Genomic DNA, 21194 nt, shown 5'->3' with positions numbered 1-21194 from the left:
GTCACGTTTCACGAACCATGAACTTTCATGAACTTGCCCCGGTTTGTGAACCGGTTTGTTTGGTTCGTGAAAACGTCACTTCCAGGTCAGCAGAAGGTCTGCAGAGAGCCCATCCCCCCATTGCAGAAAGCTGATCGTCACCAGGCTGTCTGCACTGATGAACTGAAATATGAAGAAAACAAACCAGGCTAATATTAGTCATGGTTCGTGAGAAATGAGCTCCCATGAACCACTGATTCACAAACCATGAACTGGCCCCATTCGTGACAAACTTTGGTTCGTATTTTGGTTCATGCTCACTTCTACTGGCAACCCTCTTACCACCTCATTCTGCCACTTATATAAACCAAGACTTAGAATGTTTTCATTTTGAAAAGATTTCAAATTTCACTTTAAAAATTTGTTTTTGAGGGATACTTAATACTACCAGATATGGCGAATGTGATACTTTTAGACAGTGGGTCCCTAGGTTGGATTTTATTGACTCCCACCCACCTAGTCAACTTGCAACTCCTCTAATTAGTACTGTTGCTGGGCAGAAGGAAAAGAGGCAGATCTCTTTCCTTCCGGCTAGGGTATTGTGGTAGGAAGAGGGAGAAGAGAGAGAGAACTCTCTTTTGCTGATACAGCTATGGCATCTACCACCAGGTATGGATTGGTGGGGAGTAGGGGTGTGCAAAGGCACTCTGTTTCGTGTTTCTTGTTTCAGAAGCAGCAAAACCCGAAATGGCTAGCGTTTCGGGTTTGTTTCGGGTTGTTTCGGGTTTCTTTCAGGTTTTTTCAATGGGAAAATGCCTCCGTCTTCCAGGACGCCTGGGGGAGGCATTTTCCCACTGAATCAAGCCAAAATTGGTGGGGACCTTCCTCTAACTCCTCTCTAACAACCCTCTAAGTTTCAGACCGATTGGACTTTGGGGGGGCCATAACATGGTCGCCCTATCCTTGCATAAGAAAGGGAAGGGTGAGCATATTGTTAGCTTACTGCTGCTCATCTTCTTCATTATTTCCTATGGGGAAAAAATGAAGAGGCAGGCTTCCTTTGCCAGGGGTGGCATTTTGCATGCAAAATGCCCCCCAACCCTCAGGGGCCCTTCTCCCACCTTTCCTCCCACCCCCCACCAAGGCACAGCCTGCTCCCACTTGGGGGGGGGGGAATTTCATGGCCTCCCCAAGTAGGTGCTCTTTTCTCTACTACTTACAGCTGGGGAGGCTTGTTTTTGACAGGAATTGTGTTTTTGTGATTCTCTGATGTTAAGTGAGTTGTGTTATTTTTGTGTAAGATACTGCTGCCATGCCCTTTGGTGTGCCCCCCTGCTGTGTAACCTAAAGCTGTTCAAGAAATAAAGTGTTTTTGACAGGAATTGTGTTTTTGTGATTCTCTGATGTTAAGTGAGTTGTGTTATTTTTGTGAGGTGGAATGCTGGAATGCCCTTTGGTGTGCCCCCCTGCTGTGTAACCTAAAGCTGTTCAAGAAATAAAGTGTTTTTGACAGGAATTGTGCTTTTGTGATTCTCTGATGTTAAGTGAGTTGTGTTATTTTTCTGTGTGGGGGACTGCTGGTGTAATGTGTCATAATGCTTTGCCTACTTGTACTTTGAAAGGGAGAAAATAATTTTTAGAAAACTTTATTTTGTGTTGTTCATGTTTTATTCTTTGTTGTGCAGTTGGTTCCCATCATAGGGAACAATGGGGCTGGCTGGCCAGCCATCTCTGTAGGTGGTGGGGGAATTTGAGGGCGGGTGTCTGTGGTTCAGGTGCTCTTTCACAGGGACCAGCTGGCACTCAGAAGTGTGCCCACCATTGTGGCACCCCTGGGCTGTGCAGAATTGCCCAGGGAAAGAGAGTTTAGAAGTTCCCAGCATAGGGAACAAAGGGAGAGGGCTGGCCTTTGCCAGCCTGTTCCTGGGGTTATGGGTGTGGGGCTGCTGGGGGTGGATTTGGGTCTGTGAGGGGCTAATGTGGGGATTTGGGTCTGTGTGTGGCAGCTGGGGGGGAATTGGGTTTGTGTGGGGCTGTAGGGGGTGGACTTTGGGGGCTGAGAGCACCTACTTGGGGAGGCCATGAAATGCCCCCCCAAGTAGGAGCAGGCTGAGCCTTGGTGGGGGGTGGGAGTAGAGGTGGGAGAAGGGCCCCTGAGGGTTGGGGGGCATTTTGCATGCAAAATGCCACCCCTGGCAAGACAAGCCTCCCCCAGCTGTAAGTAGTAGAGAAAAGAGCACCTACTTGGGGAGGCCATGAAATGCCCCCCCAAGTGGGAGCAGGCTGTGCCTTGGTGGGGGGTGGGAGGAAAGGTGGGAGAAGGGCCCCTGAGGGTTGGGGGGCATTTTGCATGCAAAATGCCACCCCTGGCAAGACAAGCCTCCCCCAGCTGTAAGTAGTAGAGAAAAGAGCACCTACTTGGGGAGGCCATGAAATGCCCCCCCCAAGTGGGAGCAGGCTGTGCCTTGGTGGGGGGTGGGAGGAAAGGTGGGAGAAGGGTCCCTGAGGGTTGGGGGGCATTTTGCATGCAAAATGCCACCCCTGGCAAAACAAGCCTCCCCCAGCTGTAGTAGAGAAAAGAGCACCTACTTGGGGAGGCCATGAAATGCCCCCCCCCAGTGGGAGCAGGCTGAGCCTTGGTGGGGGTGGGAGAAGGGTCCCAGAGCGTTGGGGGGCATTTTGCATGCAAAATGCCACCCCTGGCAAAGGAAGCCTGCCTCTTCATTTTTTCCCCATAGGAAAAAATGAAGAAGAAGATGAGCAGCAGCAAGCTAACAATATGCTCACCCTTCCCTTTCTTATGCGAGGATAGGGGGACCTGTTATGGCCCCCCAAAGCCCAATCGGTCTGAAACTTGGGGGGTTGTTAGAGAGATGTTAGAGGAAGGTCTCCACCAATTTTGGCTTGATTCGGTGGGAAAATGCCTCCCCCAGGCATCCGGGAAGGCATTTTCCCTTTGAAAAACCCGAAACAACCCGAAACAACCCGAAACGTTTCGCGTTATTTTGTTTCGGATAACCCAAAACATTTCTGGTTTCCCAAAACGTTTCAGATAACCCAAAACAACCCAAAACAAGTTTGTTTCGGGTTTCTTTCGGGTTTCAGAAACCCGAATTGCACACCCCTAGTGGGGAGAGATTTGGGAAATCATAAGTGCATGAGGGATCATGAGGAATTGGGCCCACTCATACTACCTATTATGCCATTGGGAGCATGACTGGATGTCATTTGGTTTAGAATAAACTAAGGTATTTTCTCAAAAATGTATGAACCAGATTGGACCCAGTTGCATTCCTTCCCCCCCCCACTTTTATTATTATTTTTTTATAATTGCTTACAATAACTAACAATACAGAAGGAAGGAAGGGGGGCAGAGGAAGGGAGAAACAACAACAACAACATATAACAACTACACTACAAATAATGCTTTCCCTTCATACTGCCATTGTTTAAAATTAAAACTTTGTAAAATACTGATGGAATGGTTGACCTTACAAAATACAGATTGCTATCCAAATTAAGTCTCCCCCCCCCGGGCCTCGGACGCAGTTCTCTCTGAACAGCTGCAGTCACCATGCTCGTTCCCTCCTCCCCTCCCCCTTCAGACTGCGAATCCTTTTCTTCTTGCTTAGCCTCTTGCTGGAACTCTTGGTTTTTGCCCTCAAAGTCCCTTAGCAGATCTTCTGATGTTATCTTATAATTGATCTTTGTAACTAAACCAGATACCTTCCGGAAATAACCATTTATACTTTATTCCACGTTCCCTCAGAAGAGCTGCAAACCTTTTATACTTAAATCTTCTTTTCCGAGATAAGAATAGAACGTCCTTCAATATCTTAACCTTGTTACCCAAAAAGTCCAGATCTGCATTGTATGAGTTATATAGGATAGTGTCCCGGATCCTCTTAGATGAAAAATCAATGATGATCTCGTGAGGCAGCTGACGCTTCGTTGCATATTTTGAAGAAGCCCGACAGACTTCCAAAATAGCACTTTTTACTTCTTCTTTAGTTGCCCTCTCGGGTGTCGCCAATAGTTCCGAGGCAAGATCCTTTAAATCCTCATTTTGCTCCTCTTTCACGTTCTGGAGACGCAAAATTGTCTGTGTTCGTTCCACTTGTAGCCCGATCAGCTTGTTCTCCACCAGCTTTAATTCTTTGTTCGTTGCCCTCACGAGTGATGCATTTTCCCGAGCAGACTTCTCTGCCCCCCCTGCTGCTTCCTTAATGGTTTTCACTTCGCTCTCAATTAAGCCCACCCTTTGATCCATTTCGTTTAGCTTGTCAACAAAGGGCTTTATGGCTTTGATAACCGACCTCTTCACTAAGTCCTTGAGAGACTCTCCTTTTCCCTGCAGGGCAGCCAAGATTGACTTGCCCAAAGCGGGACTCTGCTTTTTCGTCGCCATTTTAGGGGGGGGGGGAGACCGCCGACCAAGTTCTGAAACTCAGTGAGGGGGAAGAAACCCGAGCCTTCTTAGCTTCAGATCCCACCAATCCACGTACGCTTGTAATAACAGAAGGGATTCGCTTACTTACAGGCTTTTGCCTAGTTCTGCTCTTTGCCGTTTTCCATGGCCCGGCAGCACTCAAGGTGCCGTGCACATCTGCCGGCCTCCGTAGGAGCAAACGGGCAATTTACCCCCTGCATCGACTTCAGGGGGTTCTTCCCGCAGCGCTCTGGACCCTGCCTTCCTCACTGGGAGTCCTGGGGGCTAACCTTCTCAGGTCAGCCGCCCGGTCAGGCTGCTCAGGCGCTTTCTCCCAGACCTGCGGAGAGTAGCGTCTGACATGGCCGAGAAAACGAAACTGAATCCGGACCCAGTTGCATTCCTAATGATATCATTGGGTTGTGACTGTGTCTAATTTGATTTATAATTGGTCCAGAATAAACCAAACTATTTTCTCATTTTTAAAGAAAATTGTTGCTTGATTTGTCAAGGTTAGTTAAGAGTCTATCTATGTATCCTAGTGGATCACAGATTTATTTTTATAAATATTATAAATATTATAAATATTATAAATATTATAAATATTATAAATATTATAAATATTATCATACATTTAATTCTGCATAGTGGAGTCACATACAGATAGGAAGACATTTCAGCAAGAACCAGGTTTGCAGAAATACTTGATGCATAAAAAAGTGGGATCAAAACTCTTCAAAATCAGAGAAGCAATGTCTGTGCGAAACCTAGGACATGAGAGCTCCCAAAATTATTCCAGGGAGAAACCATTAGATACCATGTCTCTCTGATAGTTTTTTTTTAATCTACCCTACATTTTGCCTACATCCAATTTGGCTAAACCGAATTGCGACACAGCCGCAAGTACTGACCAAAGGGTAAGTTTCTGTGCAAATGTTCTGGATGATGGGATGTGAAATGAAGATGGGAATTTTTATCAGTACTTTTAAAATATGGTCTAATTCCAATATGGTCAGATGTTGTCCTATAAGTAACTACATCCAGGAAGTTAATGCGAATCTTGCCACAGTGCCAAGTATATTGAATAGATGGATGCTTGGTATTCACCCAATTGCCCAGAGGTTCCACTATGTCTATATGATCACAAATTAGATACACATTATCAATATACCTCCTGTACAAAAGAATGTTTCTATAGAAGGGATTTATGGTCTCATTAAGTATGCTACCTCCTAATCAGCCATAAAAAGATTCGTGATGCTGGGAGCCGCAAGGCTACCCAACACTACTCCTTTAACTTGCCAAAAGAAATCCTTATCAAAATGGAAATAATTCTTTTCCAAAATGATATCTGTTAAGTTCATAAGGAAGAGAACTATAGAGCAACCTGTAGATGTTAATGCATCATAAACTACGTGTCTAGCGTCTTCATGTGGGATTGAGGTATATAAGGAGCTTACATCCATCGTGACCATAGCAGCCTCTTCAGTTAAAGGCATGTCTTCAACCACTTTCACATCCCATCATCCAGAACATTTGCGCAGAAACTTACCCTTTGGTTAGTACTTGCGGCTGCGCTGCAATTTGACACTAGAGGAGGACTATTTGAGAGAAAGTCGGCAACTTGGCAGGGGTCTCTTTGACAGGGGATACCCCAACATGTACTGCAATTAGCAGTAGAAAGAGTGGCTGTTATTCCACGGGGGAACTATTTAAAAGTAAAAATAAAACTCAGGAACATCATGTAAGGTGGGCAATAGATTACACTCACTTATCCAGGGACATCAGTAGGCTAGTTAAAAAACACTGGCATCTGGTATAGCACCTTCCAGAATGCGATAAGGTTCCAAATATAGGTTTTAGGCACACTAAATCACTGGGGCATTAAGATTTTTGCCCTAGGGAAACTGTTACTAAAGGGCATTTTCACTGTGGCAGATGTAACATATGTGATTTAGCTGCCACGGGCAATAATTTTGTAGTGAGTGATAACTCAGAGCAAAGCTACAAGTGACTTTCTTTACGTGGAGAACACTAGATTTTTCTCGCAAGGTTACCTGGGAAGTGAAGTACGAGTGGTCCTTTCCCTCTCTGTTAGAATCGCTGCCTGAAGAGTTAAAGAAAAGACCGGGTAAGAAAGTAATAATCCAAGAAATTAAGTTATTGCAAGAACAGTTAAAGACTTTTGCTAATAAAGAACTAGATTGGAAACTGAGGACATTACAGCAGAAATCATTTGAAGGGGCAAACAAGCCAGGGAAATATCTAGCTTGGCAACTTAAAAAGAGGAACGAGAAAAAAATAATTAATAAAATAATAGAAGATGGGAAAGAATTAATGGACCATCAAGCAATAAAGAGAGCTTTTTATAAATATTATGCCAAATTATTTCAGAAAAGAACAATAGAACAAGGGAAAATCAATGAATACTTGGAAAAAGCTAAATTACCAAAGATTACAAAGGAAATGAAAGAGACCTTAAATTGCCAAGTTACGGAACAGGAAATTTTGGATGCCATAGAGTCAACCAAAGTGGGGAAAGCACCGGGCCCGGATGGAATATCAGCAACGTTTTATAAAATAATGAAAATGGACATAGTGCAATCCCTACAAAAGCTGATGAATGGTATTTTGAAAAGAGAAGGCTTTCCAGACACCTGGAACAAAACCACTATTTCATTGATACCAAAGGAGTCACAAGATTTAACGGATGTAAAGAACTACAGGCCAATATCTTTATTAAATAATGACTATAAAATTTTCGCCAAGATATTAGCAGAAAGGCTCAAGAAACTACTAATGGATTGGATTGGAGAACAGCAAATAGACAAATTAGAGACAATTTGAGAGTGGTGTTAGATGCCGTGGAATATTATGACAAGCACCCTGATAAGGAGATAGGCTTTTTCTTTGCGGATGCAGAAAAAGCCTTTGACAACTTAAATTGGGACTTTATGTTTGTAACAATGGAAAAGATGGACTTGGGGAAAGACTTCATAGAGGCAGTGAAGGCTATTTACAAGAACCAAAGAGCGACACTATGTTTAAATAACGATGTAACAGCAAGATTCAAGGTAAGAAAAGGTACGAGACAAGGATGCCCACTTTCGCCCTTATTATTTGTGATGGTTTTGGAAGTCCTATTGAGGCAAATAACAGAGGATGAAGACATTAAAGGAATAAAGATCAAAGGTTTCTCATATAAGTTTAGAGCTTTTGAGGACGATGTGATGTTTTTAGTAGAAAAACCAACTCAGAGATTACCAATATTATTGGACAAAATTAAGGAGTTTGGAGACTTGGCAGGATTTTTTATAAACAAAGCTAAGTCCAAATTGCTTTGTAAAAATATGAGAAAGGAGAAATAACAGGACTTGATGAGAATAACAAATTGCGAAGTGGTTCAGAAAATGAAATACCTAGGAATTGAGTTAACAGTTAAGAACGTAGATTTGTTTAAGAACAACTATGAAAAACTATGGACTCAGATAGAAAAAGATATGATTAAATGGAATAAACTAAATCTGTCTCTGTTAGGTCGCATTTCAGTAGTTAAAATGAATGTATTACCTAGAGTGATGTTTTTATTACAAACAATTCCAATTGTAAAAGACAAAAAGGAGTTTGATAAATGGCAGAGAAAAATTGCAGAATTTGTGTGGGCAGGGAAGAAACCCAGAATAAAAATGAAAGTGCTTTGTGATGCCAAAGAAAGGGGGGCTTGCAATTACCAAATTTGAGAACATATCATGAGGCAATATGCCTAACTTGGCTGAGAGAATGGGTAAAATTGTCTAATCATAAATTATTGGCTCTAGAGGGACATAATAAGCTGTTTGGATGGCATGCATATTTGTAGTATGATAAATACAAAATGGACTCTATGTTTCTTCATCATTATGTTAGAAAGAACCTCTTTGTGGTATGGCAAAAATATAAGATGTTTAAGTGAAGAAAGACCATTGTGGATAGTACCAGCTGAAGTTGTGAACCCAAGTCTGGAATATAAAGGAGAAGAATGGATAATCTACAAAGAACTGTTGAAGTGGGACAAAAATGAACCTAGGATTAAAGACAATATAACCATTTCAATATAGATGGTTACAATTTAGGCAAATTAAAGATCTATTTGAAACGGATAAAAGAAAGAAAGATTTTAGACAGGAGCATGGGGACCTAGAAGAACTTTTGTTAGGTGATGGCCTAAAAATTATCTCTAAGATATATGAACTTTTGTTGAAATGGTACACGGAGGATGAAACAGTTAAAGTTCAAATGGTAAAATGGGCATTGAATTTTAATAGAGAAATTACAATGGACACTTGGGAATATCTTTGGGGAAACACAATGAAAATATCGACAGCTACTAGTCTAAAAGAGAACGGCAATAAGATGATGTACAGATGGTATTTAACACCAAAAAATCTAGCAAATGCCAACAATCAAATGTCAAACAAATGCTGGAAATGTAAAAAACATGAAAGTTCAATGTATCATATGTGGTGGACTTGTGAAAAAGCTAAGCTATTTTGGTCTAAGATTTTTGCTGAAATGTCATCAATTTTGAAAAGTAATACAGCAAAAAGCCCAGAACTGTTATTATTGGGGTTAAATATGGAAAATGTTAATGTTAAGGATAGAGTCCTGATTTATTACATAACGGTGGCTGCAAGACTACTGTATGCTCAACACCAGAGACAGGAGGAGCTACCAGAAATTCAAGATTGGTTTCAGAAATTGTTGCACATGGCGGAAATGGACAAATTAACAAGGAAATTGAAAGAATGAAATCCAAGGGAATTTGTGGAAGATTGGGGCAAATTTAAAAATATTTAGAAAAGAAATGGGATGTGAAAGATCAGTTGTGGTCTCTTGATAACTACTGAGAGAATTAGAAATATAAGATAAAACTGCCTTAAACAATAGGGGAAAGCAACTTAGACTAGAGTTAATTATTAGGGGAAAAGGGGTCAGAAAGCTGTTGGGAGTCAATAAGGGAAAAGGGGAGGTGGTGGGTGGGATAACATATATTAAGAAAAGGGGTATATTGTTGTAAAATGTTTTTGAAATGTATGTGAACCCATCCAATAAAATGAAAAAAAAAAAAGAATCGCTGCCTGAAGAGCCACAAGAGGGCTTTATTTGGGGGCGTGCAGCTGCTACTTTCTCCCAGGGCATCCTGCAGGCTGCCTGCTCCCGGGGAGCTGCTCTGGAGAAAGCGGCAGCCTCGGTGAAGCTTCAGCCGCAGCGACAGTGGAAGAATCTGCAGCAGATCCTTCCACTGTTACTGTGGCTGAAGCTTCACCGATGCAGCAGCTTTCTCCAGAGCAGCTCCCTGGGAGCAGGCAGCCTGCAAGATGCCCTGGGAGAAAGTAGCAGTTGCCCACCCCCAAACGAAGCCCTCTTGTGGCTCTTCAGGCAGCAATTCTAACAGAGAGGGGAAGGATCACTCGGACTTCACTTCCCAGGTAACCTTGCGAGAAAAATTTAGTGTTCTCCAAATGAAGAAAGTCACTTGTAGTCACACTCTCACTCGCATGTTATCAGCCTGAGGGACTTTTCAACATGCAGTACCACTAGTGTGGTCTATGTCATAGAGTGTACATGTCCATTATACTACATAGGCAGCACGCAAAGGGCAGTTAAGATCAGAGTTCAGGAGCACCTCTCAAGAATTAGAAACAAGAACATTGAGGCTCCTTTAGTACAGCATTTTTTAGATTGCCATAAAGGAGCCCATGAATTTAGGTACTCAGTACTACAGGTGGTGAAATCTGAAAGGTCGAGTAACTTACAGAGGGACCTCTTAAAGAGGGAATCATTCTGGACTTTTGAGTGAGATACAGTGTCTCCCAAAGGTTTAAATCAGGTGGTTGATTTTTCTTGTTATTTGTGATATTACAATTAGATAGCATTAGTTGGTTTGCCCCTTTAAGAGCTGACTAAGTAAGATACTGCATGAGGAAAAACAGGGTTTTAAATTGGTAGATGCTGAGTGTTCCACACCCCTATATCTCTTACTATCTATGGGAAACTGGGACAGAAAATCTGTGATGCTGTGATGGAATATTGCTTGTTTGTTATTATTCTGCTGTGGACACTGCTCATTATAATTATTCTTGACGGCTAGTTCCTGGCGGTTGTCCTGGAGGATATCTGGTCTTGGACATCCTAGAATATAAGAAAAGAAAGAGACTTTATAAAAGAATGTATGATTTCACTACAGTATCTGGATGTCTAGCTTGTCCACACAGAAAAGCACAGTTTTCCTTTTGTATTTTGTATAGTCATCTCTGAATGTACTCTTTGAGAATCTGGGATTAGACATTTTGTGAATGTATTTTGTGAGTATCTGTGATTATGTCTGTTTGTACTTTTTGAAAATCTGGAACCTTTTATAAGTTGTATTTTGTAAAGACACATGATATTTAATGTATTTATGATTGCTAGGATTTAGTAATATTTATTCACTTGTAGCACTTTGCACTTTGTATATAGAATAAATTTAAAAATATTTTTGTATATCTGTACTAAGTATTGACTTCGGTTCCTAGGGAGGATTTGTATCTTCTTTGTAGTTGCATCCAATTTGGGGCAAATGTAGCCAGGTGTATGTAAAAAATCAGATGCTTCATAGATTCCAGGAATGTGGTAAAGAAGAAAGTGGAAAATTTCATTATTTGAAACTTCATAATGAATCTTCAGTTCCATGTGAATCTGTACATTTTCTCATCTGATTTTACATCCATTGGCACTATGTGTGAGCAAGAATGCCCATCAGCTTCAAATGAAAGAATGCTTTCACAAGGAATACATGTAAGCACTCTGCCTTTTTTTCTCTTTCTGTCTCAGAGACAAGGTGCTGGAGCAGCAAATGGAAAAGACAAGACAGCTGGTGACAATGGTAAGATCTGGATGTATAATTTTAGTATGGACACTCCTAGGATCAAACCATGTGACAGAGTGGATCACATATATTTCTTTGTGTCCACCAATTCATATGTAAAGAGGGTCTATTTATTATTATCTACAGTAATGTGTAGCTAAAGTCTCCTGCTCCTTACCCTCCTGAAATCCATTGTCTTCCACTAATTTCTAGTATCAGCTGGGCTAGAAGAAAACTTCTTAAAGTAATGGAGCACAGCAGAGGAAGGAAGGAGAGAAATAGACCCCACCTCCTGATTTATGCATTAATGACTGAACACATGAATAAATGCTGAGTCCCCTCTCCCCCTCCAACATTTAGTGTGGATCTTCAGCAGGCTTTCCACTCCCCCTAGATGTATAACCCTGGATATGTAATTTATAATTCTCTGTATCCATTGGCTTCAACATATCCATGATAATTATTTTCAAAATTGGGTTTCTCTTTAAATGTTGACATTCATTCATATTTTAACAATGAACATATAGAATCCTTTCCCCAAATATACAATCTGATATGTATAGGCATAGCAGCTTGAAAATTTTTTTAAGTACTGAAATATTTTGGCCATTTCCACACATCCTTAGGGATAGCCCACTCACAGAATGCTGGCAGCTTCCCCCCACAATTCCAGACATCTCTGTTTGCAAAACCATTGCAGGCTGCTTGGTTTCCATTTCTTTGGTGCCTGGGATCGCACTTTCCCTGGTCTTTTCTTTTGCTGCGGGCGATAGAGTGCTTCTTCTATATTCTTGGATATGTGAATGGTTAAAGCGCTCTGAGGAATCATCCGATCACAGCCCAGCTCCTCCCCTGAAGCTCTCAACATGCAATCATGCATGTGCAGAGCAAATAAAATATTCGAAAAGGAGGCCAATGACAATGAAGAATGTGCCCGACCTCTCCTCCCAAACCACTTCTTCTAAGAACTGTGGAGGCTCTCCTGCAACCTCAAAGAGCAAGGTAAATGCTTTGGGGAGAGTATGTGGAGGCTTTCAGGGTGACTCAGCAAAACACAAAAAGTAGGCAAAGGGCAGGAAAGACCAACTGTGTGGAAATGGCCTTTGCTTCCATAAGCCAGAGTTTGACTACCATAAGCGGTAAGCCTAAGGAATGCAGATCTTTGGGTTAGAGGTGGCCAACCATAGTAAGCAACCTGGCAGTCCTAACTGATGTTAAGAGGACAAAGCTGATCCAACAGCCTTTAGGAACAGCTGCCAGGGATGTGTAATGTTGCTGCGCAGGGATTTTCCTAGTTTTCTGTATTAGCACAATGATGGCTGCTGCAAAACCAGTGCTGCAGGTTTGGCTGTGCAGGAGCAGGGAGTATAAGGCATTCTATATTCTATGTATGGCTGCTACTATACTACTGAATAGTTATAACAAATCCCTATCTGATGCGTATGTTTGTTCTACATTTTGAGATTGACTTATTAGATAGAAGACCCAGAGAGTAATCTTTCAGTTTTGCTTTCCTAATAAGGCAAAATGACTTTCTCTTTATGTAACATAATCATGATACACAATGTTCCAAATAAAATTATGCTGTTAGGACAAATGAAAGAGAAATGCACATTTTCAGAAAATTTAGCCCATGATGAGCAGAGCTGATTTTTCTGCAAACATTTGCTTTGCACCTGCAGCAAAAGTCTAGCTGTGCTATTCCAATCCTCACCATGTTTGGTAAGTCTGGCTGACTATGTTTTTAGTGTCCTTTTCTTCATGGAAAATAACAACTGCAGCAAAAGAAGCACTGCGTTTCCCCTGCTTGCTCCTTAGCCATATACATACTTACTATCTTCTCACTCCCACAGTGATGTCACAACCATTACAATTTCCATAGCTCAGCACCAGTCACCTCCCTTCACACCAGCCTACATTCTTCTTGAATAATTTATAAGCTGCTGCCATACAAACTGTCTAGAGTATTTTGCAAGTGAAAAACTGCACCTGTGCCAGTGGATTCTAGAGTTAAACTCACCTATCCATCCTCCAAACGCACACAAAATTACAGTCTTGAGTTGGTTGTTTCATTGAAATGGGATAGGTGCTCTCTCTTTAAGTATCAGTTCTCCCTTCAAATGACCCTGAACATCATACTGTTCATGATTGCCTGCAGTCAGCTGTGTAGATGGATGGGAGATCACTGCAACTTGCAGCAATAGGTGTATGTGTAATTTAGAAATCATAGGGTTGGATCCAGCCAGTGTTTCCACAGGTGAAAAAAGGAGGGGTGGTCCTCTTTGACCACCAAAATGGCTGTACTTTGGACCATGGGGCCATTATGGACAAAAGCAATGTGGAATGGAGTCTGTAATAAGGCATGGGTGGGGGAGGTTGGCCAGGATAGAACAAAAAACCTGGCTGGATCCAACTCATAGTCTACTACAATGCACAAGTCCATTCATCTCCCAAATTTAACAGTACATGGGTAAACTGTGATGCAACCATGAAACTTCTGCATGTGTATGTGTCCTCATTTTTGTGGAGGAAGTAGTTCACGCAAACCTCCCTTTGGATCTATATAGTTGCTTCCTCAACTGAAGCGAATGAGGGAAGCCCTGGTAAGCTCTAATGCCCCATAAGACAAATAGATTGGGCTGATGTTCTGAATATCAAACTCCAGAGGAGGCAGCAGTAATTTTTCAACTTGTTTGGCTTGTGTGATTGGAGTATTTCATTTTATAGTGTTTATTTTCTTTCTTACCTGTAGTTCTTTTGCTTTGAAAACAAGTCAGGTTTGAATGCCTATCTTGTGTACATTATTTATAGTATCTGTAATGAGCATTGTCTGTATTTCTCAGTATTAACTGTATATCGATAGGCCATGAAATATTCAGCAGAATTCTCTAGCTGGCAAAGCCCAGAGGTAGAGTACATTCCACTGCAGTCAACATTCCATTCCAGAATAGTTTGGTCCACCTTATGCGATACATGGTGTTTTAGTAAGACTGCATACACACAAAAACCCCCAAAATCATAACCAATAATGGCTGGATCTTTTCCAAAATACAATCCACAGTTTATTAGTATGAATAGAACTAGGTTGGCATCATGTTCTTGTTTAGGTCTTTTAGAGTGCTTCTGTGCTTAGGAAGAACTAGTAAATATTGTATTACTACTTTTAATTCTTGTTAGTCCCTGTCTTAGGTCCTACTTAGTTTGGGAGACGGGTGGGTTCACACATATTTGAAATAAATCACTCAGTTGGCTTTGTGCTTATCTGCTTCCTCTTCTCTCTTTTTCTCCTCATCTTCCTCATTACTTCACATGCATACTTAAATTCTCTCCCTCATTGGTTTGCAGTAACTTCAGATTGTTATGGTTGCCAATTATAGCTTAAGTCCAAACCATAATTAGAAATCTGCTTCAGCCTCTGAATGATGTATCTGTTGCACATAGGGACAGAAAGTCAACTGCATTGGGAAGTTGCCTTCTTTCATAAGAAAATGAACGGGTAAATTTGAAAAGTCTTGACATGATCATATATACCATTGCATCAAGATTTTGTTATGTGGCATTTGATTGAGGCACTTAAGTGTTCCCACTCACTGATAAAACATAACACAGAAGGAATTGTGAGGCAATGATATATAAAATTGCATCAAGATTGCTTTTCTGCTGTTCTGCTGCATTAACATGCACTTATTTGCCTGGAAAAACACAGAATGCTGCACAATAATTGCGTGGAATCCCTGGCACAATGGAAGATTCTAATGTATTGGTCTCCCTTTCAGGAAGAATTTCAGAAGAATTTCAGGAGAAATTTAGATGAAGAAAATGTTAGAAGCATCTTTTAATGGCAGTTGTAAAGACCACTTGTTTATGTGTGTGTGTGCACATATTGGAAAACACATGTTCTGGATTATTACAGGCTTTTTCTTGGGCAAATGAAGGAGTGATATATCTTATATAAGCAGCTTTATATCACTGCTCCATCTAGTCCAGTACTCTGACTTATAGCAGCTCTTGGAGGTGTCAGACAGGTTTTTTTACCAACGCTATCTGTCAAATGAGAACCTTTGGAGTGGAGAAGGCAGGACTGGAGTCCAGAATGATTGATGAACAAAGCATGCATTCAACCACTAAACAATGGGTTCTTAGAGCCAAACTGACCAACAAGACAGCACCAAGGAAAAAAAGATTGCCATATCTGTATCTCATCTATGCAGTAGGGCTATATGGATTGTTACACTCTTAAAAATGATAATCTATCCTGTTCCTGGGATAGTAGCTTTGAAGAATGGTTTTGTTACATACAACACTACCAGATTCAAAGATACTTCCCACTCCTAGAGGTGGTCAGTAGAGGCGGGCATGGTCCGAAAAACCGATCAAAATTTGACACAGACCAGCCCGGTTCAGTGTTCTCTAACAGGTGGCTTGAGGGACGTATGTTTTTCACAGACACGACAACTTTTCGGCGGGTCCGTGAAACCAGACATCCTGCCACCGAGCAATCAGTTCCCTAGGCAACATAGGGGACTTGCCTGCAGACCTTCTGCTGCCTTTGGAACATACCAATATTAGCCCTGAAAACCTTGATAGGCAGCTCTGGCTGCCAACTGGAGAACTCCCATGATTCTCTATGGTCGAATCCACATTCACCCATTACCCGCATGTTTATCGGATATCTTCCGTTTGCCTCCAATCCACGATTTTTTCCTCTTCGTTCACATTCCTGCTTCCAATCCGTCTTTCTCGCGCGTCCCTCCGGTCACACGGCCGCTCGAAAACCGCTTTTTTTGGGCGGGACCTTTTTTCCCCGCCCATTTTTAAAATTTTTTTGAGTGCACTTTTCCGTTATTTCAATCTTGCCTTATAAAGAAACATCATTGAAGATAATGATGCCTCTCTTTCCCCCACTGACAGCACTGATGGCTCTCTCCCGTTTATTTTTTTGGAAATTTGGAAGCATGTGGGAAGCTTTCGTGGGCATTTCCTATGCAGGACAGTTCAGTGCCTGAATTTTACTGAAGTTTCACTTCCTTGGAGTGTCATTATTTCAATAGTTCATAATTTCGATATTACAGTAATATAAAATTTTTAAAAAAAACAGTTAAAAAGGAAGTTTTGCGAGTCCGTTCTGAGGATGGATTCACCCCAAAATGATTTTTCAAACTACCAGATTTGATTCAGAAACAGCATAATCAATAAATCCAATGCTATGAAGTCAAAAACAGTCTTTTGCAGACTACGGAGCACTTGCAAGTTGAATCAGCCAATAGGAACTCTCGGAACGGCCGGAGAGACAGGAAGGGGGGTGGTTTTTAAAAAAACCGCGTAAATTGCGCATTGGTCCGTTCACGGCCACCGTGAAACTCCAGTTGAAAACCTGTGACCACATATTCGGGAGAAATGCGAATGAAATGCGTCTGTTTAATGAGGTAATGTGACCAGCACTCGGGATTGCGTGGGGAATGCGGGGAACATGCGACTTAGAATGAGTAATGTGGATTTGACCTATAAGAGCAAGCAATATATATAAAACACCCAGCGCTGAGCTGCAGTTTCACTTTCCAGCTGGTTACCAAGAGAGGAACTGCTTGTTGTGGGAGTTTTTTTGGATTGCATGAGAGGGAGGCTTGGGGCTTGTGCTACAGCAAGGCTCTGGGTGGGAGCAAGCTTATTGGGTTTCCTCAGCTGAGGGATCACTCTTCTGTTTAATATTTTTTAATTTCAATTCTTATTTGATTGTGGGGTGGTGGGCTAGCCTAGGGCTCTGCCCCAACCCAGTCTCAGAGCTGCAGTCAGGCTCTGGGTGCAAGCTTATTGGGCTCCTTGAGGGATCGCTCTTCTGTTTCATTTTTTCTTTAAATTCTTATTTGCTTGTGGGGTGGTCGGCTAGGGCTCTGCCCCAACCCAGTCTCAGGGCTGCACTCTTAACCAGTACACCAAACTGGCTCTCACTACACCAAAATGCTAGACTTAAGAATAAGGAGGCAGCACTGTTTCCAGCAGAGGCACAGTTTTAATCAGTCCCATTCCTTCCCTCTCTCTGGCTGCAAACAACATCCTTTCTCCCTCTCTCCCTGCCCACACCCAATCCTGGAGTGTATTAGCACAGTCTTGTGCCCTGGCCCAGATTAAAGGAATGTAGTTGTCAGAACATCATGAGATCCTTTTAGAAAGAACATTGGTAGTGTCCATGCCAGGGCATTCTTAATCAGGGAACACAGGGACAAAAATCAAGTCCTTGGGCCATTGAAAGAGCCCAGGAACAAGGCAAACTCAGCAGCTCTGGCCAGCAGCAATGATAAAAATGGGAATAGGATCAATAAGCAAAAGGAAGAGGTGAAACTCTGTCCAATGCTGGCACTGCCACTGACCTGCTCCAAGCCAAGCAATCCCTGCAGCACTGCCATCACTACTAGGATTCAGCTTGGCAGCAGTTCAGCCTCCAGGGTAGCAACCCACCCCAAACTTTTCCAGCAAGTTAAGGGGCCAATCTGCCCCTAGCAAAAGATGGACTGCTCAAAATTGTCATGGGTCAGATACTGACACTAGACCCACAAGATTTTTGAGAATTTGGAGCTGGTCATTACTAGTCAGGCTGTAGGATGAGGTGGGCTTGACATATGGTGACATTATGCACCATATTTTCCCCATTCTTTTATGCTACTCCAGTAACAAGTCAAACATACCAAATAATTAACTTCTAATCATGGTGAAATTTGGGAGGAAAGAAGCAAGCATGTACTTCTTGCCCTCATCACTTTAAAAAATAGCAACATCCTTTTTATTATAACTACAGAACCCATTTCCTTTAATTTACAGTATGTTTTTCTTTTGTAAGATGATTTAGTTTGGGCAATGCTAAAAGTCTTTGAAACTGATGTCATTTTACCTGTGGATAATATGATAAACTGTTCATCATCATCATAATCTTTTGGAAGCTTTTTGTGTTTCCAGTGCATGCAGCTAGCATAATACATTTAGCTGATGCTTCAAAATTGCCATGTAATTTGGCATAATTGGGAGACTGGTTGCGAGAGTGACAGCATTTAGAATAGCTGAAAAGTCACAAAGATGTGCCTATTGTTACTTTCCTTATCTAGATCCTCAGGGGAGTCTATTGGAACAATACACATTGATGTCAATGGAGAGATGGCTTTTTAATCAGGATACCAGCTGAATACAATCCTTGCTATTGTCCTTGTGACAACTAACAAAGCAGGGTTCGTATTGTATGACTTATTTATTCTTTGTCCAATGAGCTCAGTGTAATATAAGTGTTATACATTTTCCTGATACATGGGAGACATGCAGTGACCAAAACATGTGGAAGTGACTCTCAGGTCATAAAGATTACAGCTGAATAGGGCCAATATGTGCAGTATGGATCATATGGATATACTATAGTGGAATTTACCTTGGAGTAATTTATCCATGTCCCCAGCCCTAGTCCAGCATTGCATCACAAAACCTCCCTTATCCACAAGCAATGAAACATTTCATGTGACTGGACTGAACCATTTTTCCAGTTAATTTTGCTGTTGCAGTGAAATATTAATCTGTTAAGGGAACACTGAACTGAATAAAAGCAGCCATGGGATATGCTTTCATCTGGGCAAAGCTGTTTCTGTCTGTAAACTCACCAATCAGTTGTGAATTCCTCTGCTCCTCTTCCCATGCCCATATGAATCTTGGCTGGTCATGTGCAGCATGCAGCAGGAACATTACAGTACAGCCTGTAGGTGCCCCTATACTGACAACTTCTAGCTCAAATGAATTATGTGACAAATCAGCAGAATGCTAATTCAGACTGCTAGAACACAACTCCTCCTCCTCAAGTCAGCTCAAATGAAGAAAATGTGTTGGAGAATTCCCCTGTCCACGTTTGCTTCAGCTCTGAATATTTTTTCCTATCCATTGAGTATTTTTTCCTCAATTAACAATACCACCATCAAGCGTTCTTGTACACTAAATTGTAAAAGAGAGTATAGGATGGTAACAATTTGCATTTTGGGTTGGCTAAGGTGTTCATTGATTCCCCTGGTTGTTGAGATTACAGGCCTGCTGCTGGCCTTCTGAGAGTACCTAGCTGTGCTACTTTTGATCAATTCAGTGTTCCCAGATTAACTTTCACTGCAAAAGCAGAATTAATGCAAAGATAATTCAGGCCTGCCAAACTTCTTTTCTAGTGTTTTTGTTACCCTATGCAAACCTGTCTGGCCAGAGAGGAGATGATTTACAGTTGGCCAATTCTGCCAAAAAGAAGATTGCACTTTAAATGCCCCCAGTCAGGGAAAGACAGGATTGTTTGTCCTTTAAAGTCTTGCAAGATCTGATTTTTTTCCTTTAAGAAAATAGTATAGTCCTTTGTTTTTACATTATTGTTAAATTGATATGGTTTATATAACTTGCATATATAGCAGTGGGCTGAATTACATTATTAACCACTGTCTACTTCTGAGGCTAAAATTCTGCTAATGAATCCCTCCGTATTCTTAGGGAGAAGACAATTGCATAGGACTTTTACATAAACACTGACATTTTATGTGTACCTAAAACATGAAAGCAACACACACTTCTGCACTTGTGCATCAAATAGGAGCAGATCAGAGAGTTGTAATTGGCTAGAGTTCCAAGCTGAAGGTACATGTTTCATAATGTGTGAAAAGGCCATCAGAATCGATAAAGTTCTAGTGCTGGTGAGAATATAATGATAAAAGAGAGTGGAGGGGGAGCACTTGAGGTAAAAAAAAAAAGATGGCCATTTTCACACGGCCAAATATAGCGCAAATTTTGCAGAATGAATCGCTTACCTGCGATCTGCCTCGTTGTGCCTCATTGTGCTCCCAGCAGTTCACACTTGCTTCAGAAATTGCGCAACAGTGGGCGGTACTTGTTCACATCACAGTTGATGACAGGGCCGTACCGCCCGCTTTCTCTGCCTTTTTTTTTAAGTAACCAAGATTTGCACTATTTCAAAAATTCATTAGGTAAGTTCTGAGCACTCTCGTCCTTCTGCACCGCAGTGCTTCTTGGAGACCTCCACCTGCTTCCTTCCTGCCCCCGATGGCTTCAGCAGGCAGGCTGGCCAGAGGCTCTCCCCTGCCTGGCGACCTTCCCCTTCCCCCACCAGTGCAGCTCACTCTGCTCCGGCTCCATGCCGTCCTGTTCAGAGCTCTCCCAGCAGCTGACCATCAGCCCCACAAGATATTTTTTCTGGCTTTTAAGTGCTCCTAACCTCCCTCATTTGCTTGGCTAATGCAACTTTTGATGGAGGGTAACCATGGATACAGCCACACCACAGAGCTTCCTGGAGACCTCTGCCTGCTCCCTTCCTGCTCTCGATGGTTGCAGCGGGCAGGCTGGCCAGAGGCTCTCCCTCACCTGGCGACCTTCCCCTTCCCCCGCCAGCGCAGCCTGCTCTGCTCCGGCTCCATGCCATCCTGTTTGGAGCTCTCCGAGCAGTCGCCCACCAGCCCCACAGCCCTGGCTCCCTTGAAACTTTGCAATAACTCAAATCACTTCCCTTTAAAAAACAAACAAACTGGACAGCTTAGTTCATTCAGAGAAACATCGCAATAGCACAATTGGTTTTTCTTTCTTTTTTCTTTTTAAAAAGGGGACGTCACTGGGAGCCCACAAAGTCTGGGGAAACCCCTGGCCTTGCGCAGGAAAATCTCTGGACAGGAAAATGGGGGAGGGGCTAAGTGAGAAGTCTCTGATGAAGCGTTTCCAATAGTTGTTAATCGTCTCCAGTCGTTCCCACCAACAGCTAAAAAAGCGTCATGAAGTGGAATAAATAGAAATCCATTATTTCAGGATGATACAGGTATTCACGGGTTTTAGCGGAAGAATAGTGAAAGTATGCGTGAGTTTTACACTACAATAAGGCTGTGTGGAAATGGC

General features: G+C 42.0%; 1 protein-coding gene across 1 annotated transcript in view; it reads left to right on the top strand.

Moving 5' to 3' along the window:
- Positions 1-21194, top strand: part of PCP4 (Purkinje cell protein 4) — a 104381-nt gene that overhangs the window by 41487 nt on the left and 41700 nt on the right. The window contains exon 2 of the mRNA XM_054974716.1: positions 11261-11312. Coding sequence (XP_054830691.1) covers positions 11261-11312 — 52 coding nt within the window. The remainder of the gene's footprint in view (positions 1-11260; positions 11313-21194) is intronic.

The sequence above is a fragment of the Eublepharis macularius genome, chromosome 3 (genome assembly GCF_028583425.1).
Source record: "Eublepharis macularius isolate TG4126 chromosome 3, MPM_Emac_v1.0, whole genome shotgun sequence".
Taxonomy (NCBI): Eukaryota; Metazoa; Chordata; class Lepidosauria; order Squamata; family Eublepharidae; genus Eublepharis; species Eublepharis macularius.
This window is presented reverse-complemented; position numbering and strand designations above follow the sequence as displayed.